The sequence below is a fragment of the Nansenia antarctica genome (genome assembly GCF_963989245.1).
Source record: "Nansenia antarctica genome assembly, chromosome: 11".
Taxonomy (NCBI): Eukaryota; Metazoa; Chordata; class Actinopteri; order Argentiniformes; family Microstomatidae; genus Nansenia; species Nansenia antarctica.
The window spans coordinates 20,282,298-20,287,993 of record NC_137681.1 but is presented as its reverse complement, the minus strand read 5'-3'; the positions used below and the strand labels follow the sequence as shown (position 1 = coordinate 20,287,993).

The 5,696-nt window shown below is 52.5% G+C and overlaps 1 protein-coding gene across 1 annotated transcript in view; it reads right to left on the bottom strand.

The window, feature by feature from the left end:
- Nucleotides 1-4,474, bottom strand: part of ntn2 (netrin 2) — a gene marked incomplete at both ends in the record, with an annotated part of 33,367 nt that extends 28,893 nt beyond the window's left edge. Inside the window, 9 exon segments of the mRNA XM_080541820.1 lie at nucleotides 3,394-3,478; nucleotides 3,480-3,647; nucleotides 3,650-3,790; nucleotides 3,792-3,827; nucleotides 3,829-3,921; nucleotides 3,923-4,216; nucleotides 4,218-4,235; nucleotides 4,237-4,335; nucleotides 4,337-4,474. Of these exon segments, the coding sequence (XP_080397946.1) occupies nucleotides 3,394-3,478; nucleotides 3,480-3,647; nucleotides 3,650-3,790; nucleotides 3,792-3,827; nucleotides 3,829-3,921; nucleotides 3,923-4,216; nucleotides 4,218-4,235; nucleotides 4,237-4,335; nucleotides 4,337-4,474 (1,072 nt within the window).
- Between the last annotated feature and the right edge of the window lie 1,222 nt (nucleotides 4,475-5,696).

Below are 5,696 nucleotides of genomic sequence, written 5' to 3'. Positions count from 1 at the left end.
TACCTGGTTGGGTAACTGAACAATGTTATAATCCATGTGTGCTGAAGGCTGAGTAATTGCATTAGCCTAGTTCAATGGTATGACTACTTTATTGAACTCAGATTATAGATTCCATATCACAGTCAACATGAGCAAGAGGAAAGGAGATATCCGGCACACTTTTGGTGCTAAAAACGAGTAAGTTGGAACTTGTAAATGCAGCCTGTATTTTCTGTGGTTGTCATGCAGGTTTATTACTAAGCAGGATAGTATGGGTGATGGTGAGTTTTACATTCAGGTGCTGTTGTATTAAGGAAGCAGAAGGAGGTCAGAATGACAGTCAGCAGGCAGGACCTGGCAGCAAAGAGTAAGAAAGGAGACTGCACTTAAAGATGTATGCCTCATACCAGATATTTAGCCTAATAGTACTTTCAGAAACTGATGGGATGCACGACAATCACTCTATTGTTCTCAACTAATTATGCTAGTACTTCCCGCCCCCCCCCAAAGGTCTTTCCTACAATGACTAGTCACCTTAGTTACTGCACATTGCACATTCTAGTTCTCCACTAAGTTAGTCTTCTATAGATTTGTATTACCTAAGTCGTTATACCATGTGTGTGTCCAATGTCTTATACGCAACTTGTTTTATGTATCTTTGTATTTCTGTAGCACTGATTACACCAAAGTTAATTACTTGTGCATGCTTGCATTGTACTTTGGTGAATTCTGATGTGTGTCTTGAGAACATAAGAATATCAACATCTTTCTGAAGGCCAAAGGAGCTGGATCATCCACCATCACATGATCCATCATCACATGATTCACCAGCGAAACTTGTAAAAATGTGGATTTGTATGATAATGCAGCCTGTATTTTCTGTGATTGTCATGTAGGCTTAATACTGAGCAGGATAGTATGGGTGATGGTGAGTTGTACATGTATGTGCTCTTGTATTAACATTATGGATTTGATTTATCATCATCTACAGACTGCAGACATTAAACAAGCAAGATACTGTAAGGATTGGAAGACTTCAGATCACTGAAGCACGTGTCTGTGCTGTACTGTGACCCCCCGCCCCCCAACACACTGTACTGTGTTCCCTTTACGCCCTGGAGAAAAAGTTGACCCCCCCCGATTTGTCATTGTATAATTCACACTGTGTGTGTGTGTGAGTGTGAGTGTGAGTGTGCGTTCTGCTGTTCCTCAGCTGTTCCTGTCATCTCCTGTTGTTAGGGGGAGGAGTTTAGAAGGGCTTCACGCTGGTCTTGTCCTTCAGGAACATGTTTGTATGATGCTCATTTGACCTGAATTGGTTTCCACCTTTCACCCATTTAGCAAAATAATTTGAACTTTGAAAACACGCCTACAACTACAACTACTATTATAATACTATTATTACTATCAGGATGCTGTCACAGGACTAGTAGAAACACGCTGGACAAAGATTTACTTTAATGTCAAGTTCTTATGAAGAGAAAATCCTTGTATGAACATAATCCACCTACAAGAGAGGAGGGTTGAACATGACACATCTAGAACCTCCACCTACAAGACAGGAGGGTTTAACATGACACATCTACAACCTCCACAGACAGCCCTGCAGCATAGATAAGCCCGCTACATAAACAAGTCACAGAAGTTGCAGTAATTTCTCTTGGCTGGGTTTCAGAGTGTATGTGTGTGGGTGTGTGTGTGTGTGTGTGTGTGTGTGTGTGTGTGTGTGTGTGTGTGGGTGTGTGTGTGTTCATGTTCATGTTCATGTTCATGTCTTGAGGTGAAGACAATCAGAGCCAAATGACATTCCTGGATGACTTACCCACAGAGGTGTGTGTGTGTGTGTGTGTGTGTGTGTATGTGTGCATGTGTGTGGGGGGGTTTGTGCTCGCGAGTGTGCGCACGTCCATGCATGTGTGTGTGTCTGTGTGTGTGTGTATTTGTGCATGCATTCGTGTATGTGTGTGTTTGTGTATGCTTACGTGTGTGTGTGTATGTGTGTTTGTGCATGCATACATGTGTGTGTGTGTGTGTGTGTGTTTGTGTATGCATACGTGTGTGTGTGTATGTGTGTTTGTGCATGCATATGTGTTGTGTGTATGTGTTTGTGCATGAATACGTGTATGAGTGTGTGTGTGTGTGTGTCTGGAGCTGTTGTCATTGTGTGTTTAGACTTGTTCAGGAGGAGAGTTGGTTCAGGAGAGAACAGACGTGGTACAAGCTCAGCTAACATACATCATAGTACACAGAGAAGAGAGAGATGAGAGAGGAGAGGAGGGGAGAGAGAGGGGAGAGGAGAGGTGGGGAGAGGTGGGGAGAGGAGGAGAGAGAGAGGGGAGAGGAGAGGTGGGGATGAGGAGGAGAGAGAGGGGAGAAGAGAGGTGGGGGAGAGGAGGAGAGAGAGAGAGGGAGAGGAGGAGAGAGAGAGGGGAGTGGAGGAGAGAGAGAGGGGAGTGGAGGAGAGGAAAGAGAAGAGAGGGGGAGAGCCTAATCCTGACACACTAACCACCCCCTCCCCCCCACACACACACATACACACACACACACCCCACACACACAAACACCCCCACACACACACCCCTTCATTCGGCATTCAGAGAGGCTTTGAGGAGCTTGTCAGCTGCATAGAAAAACCTCCTTCACTCACAGAGGCGGGGCGGCGGGGGGGGGGGGGGGGTGGGGGGGAGCCTGGGGGGCCATCCAACGCCCGCTGACAGAGACCCTCACACACCAGACCCTCTAACACCAGATGGGTGAAGGATACGTCTAGAAAGACTGTCACCTGACTGTCACCTGACTGTCACCATGGACACACAGCTGCCACGGAGACAGGAAGATCTACCTCAGCGTAAGAAACACTAGAGAGAACGGAGACCAGGCCACAGACGAGAGGGGGAACGATTAGGACAGAGAGATAGAGAGATAGAGAGATGGAGAGATGGAGAGATAGAGAGATGGAGAGATAGAGAGTCGGAGAGATGAATAGAGAGATGGAGAGATAGAGAGATGGAGAGATAGAAAGATGGAGAGATGGAGAGATAATGATGATAAGGAAGGTCAGACACAGAGATGGAGAAATAAAGAGATGGAGATAGAGAGATAGAGAGATAGAGAGATAGAGAGATAGAGGGATGATGATGATGAGGACGGCCAGACACAGAGATGATGAAGATTCGTTGTGTGTGTGTGCATACATGCGTGCGTGCGTGTGTGTGTATGTGTGTGTGTGCATGCGTCCGTATGTATGTGCGTGCGTGTGTGTATATGTGTGTGTGTGTGTGTGTGTGTGTGTGTGCATGTGTGCGTGCGTGTATGTGTGTATGTGCGTGTGTTTGTTTGTGTGTGTGTATATGTTGTGTGCGTGTGCATGAGTGTGTGTATGTGTGTGTGTGTGTGCAGGGAGGACAGACTCACGCAGACATTCGTTGGCCTCGCGGGCGTTGGCTCTCTGCCAGGGCCGGTCGTAGTGGAAGGGTTTGCAGCGGTCACACTCGGGCCCCCTCCGTGCTGTGCTTGCAGTCACACAGCAGCTTGCCCCCCCCGGCCCCCCCGGCCCCCCCCCCCTCCCGCACGCACCGGCTGGCGTGCCCGTTGCACTTACACCGCCCGCCCACCTGGAAGTCCCCCACGGCGTAGAAATACGCCGGCACGCCCGTGGTGGCCCCCGACGCGGCCCGAGGGGTCCTCCTCCCTCCCCCCCCGCCGCCGCCGCCCCTCCCCCCATCTGCGGCCGGCTGAAGACCACCCGTATGTCCGTGACGGTGACCCAGTCCTGCAGCACGGGGCTGTTGTCGAAGTCCTTCCCCGAGGGCCCGCCCGTCCAGCGTGCTGAAGGCGATGAGGCCCCCCCGTGGCCGGCTGGGGGTCGGTGTGTCCGTCCGAGCACAGCGCCTCCTGCTCGTTCTGCTTGGTGATGGCCGCCTTGCTGGGGCGGCCGTAGACGCAGGCGGCAGTGGGAGGAGTAGTACTGGTAGGGCGTCCAGGTCTTGCCGTAGTCCATGCTCTTGGCGATGGCGAGGGACTCGGGCCGTGGCGAGCAGAACTGCAGGCTGACGTAGGTGATCTCAAACTTCTTGCCCAGCGACAGCGTGAGCGTGACGTTGTGCGGCGCCACGTGGAGGTTCTCCGACTGCCAGCAGGTGAGGTTGTGGGCGGAGTTGAGGTCGGTCAGGTGGGAGGCGGGCCGGGCGCGGCGCGGGTCGGCGGCGTCGCACACGTGGCAGGAGCGCACGGGGGGGGCGCTCGTCCCCACGCTCCGACCACGGCGCTGCAGGAGCGGGAGGGGGGCCGGCCGCACTCACTGGACACGGCCACTTCCTGCCCGAAGGCGGCGTTGATGAACTCGGGGACGCAGCGTGCGGGCGGCGCCGGTGTCGTCGTAGCACGGGTCCGCGGGCGTCTGCTGCCCCGCGAAGGGATTGGTGGAGCTGCCGTGGGGGTGGGCGGAGCTAGCCAGGAGGCACAGGCCCAGCAGGCACCTCCAGGCTAACCTCATCCTGCACAGAGGGTGTGTGTGTGTGTGTGTGTGTGTGTGTGTCAGTCTGCGTGGGTGTGTGTTTCTATTTGTGTATGTGTGTGTGTCTATTTGGCTGTATATATGTGTGTGTGTGTGTGTGTGTGTATATGTATGTGTGTATGTCTATGTGTGTGTGTGTGTGTCTATTTGTGTGTGTGTGTGTGTGTGGTGGAGGTGTCCCAGCAGACGGACTCTTCCTTTAGGCCGACCACGACGGACAGCCTGTCCTGTGAAGAGAGAGAAAGAGAGAGGGAGAGGGAGAGGGAGGGAGAGAGGGAGAGGGAGGGAGAGAGAGAGAGTGAGAGGGATATGGAGAGGGGGAGGGAGAGAGGTCAGTGTCACAGCTTGGCTGTCCATGAAAGGATGGAAAGCAGGGGCAGCAGTCGTGACAAAACCAGCCTGGTGTGTTTGAAGTCTGTTAGCATTAGCATAGTTAGTCCGTTAGCATTAGCATACGGAAGCCTTCTGTCACAGCAGCCTTTCACTGTGATGTTCCACTGAGAGCGACGGCTACTAACTAAGTTCTCTTCCATTCATTCACAACCTGAAAGACACAGAGAGAGGGAGGGAGGGGGGGGGGGGGGAGGGGGAGGGGAGGGAGGGGGGGGACGGAAGGAGAAAGGGGGTGACGGAGAGGGATAGAGAGAGAGAGGGATAGAGAGAGAGAGAAGGGGTGACCATATAAAGGAGAAGGTTTGGAGCGACCGCGTCCTGAATGTTAATGCTGCTCCTCTTTCAGCCCTCCGCTAAGACCTCTGGAGCTGTCTCTCTCTCACGGAGGGAGGGATGGAGGGAGGGATGAGGCGTCGAGAGGGAAGGAGAGAGATAGAGGGGGAAGGAAAGAGGGACGAAGGGAGAGAAGAGAGACGTGGGCCAGAGAGAGGCAGGGAGGAAGAGAGAGGGATGAGGGGTAGAGATAGAGAGAGGGAGGGAGGGATGGATGAGGGGCAGAGATAGAGAGGGAGGGATGAGGGGTAGAGATAGAGAGAGAGGGAGAGAGGGACGAGAGGTAGAGATAGAGAGGGAGGGAGAGAGGGAGGGAGGGATGAGGGTTAGAGATAGAGAGGGAGGGATGAGGGGGGTTCCCTTCCTTCTCTAATGCATTCTTACTTGTCTGGGTGTCAAAGCCTGACCCTCTCTCTCTCTTTCTCTCTCTATCTATCCCTCTCTGTCTCTGTCTCTCTCTCTATTTCTTTCTCTC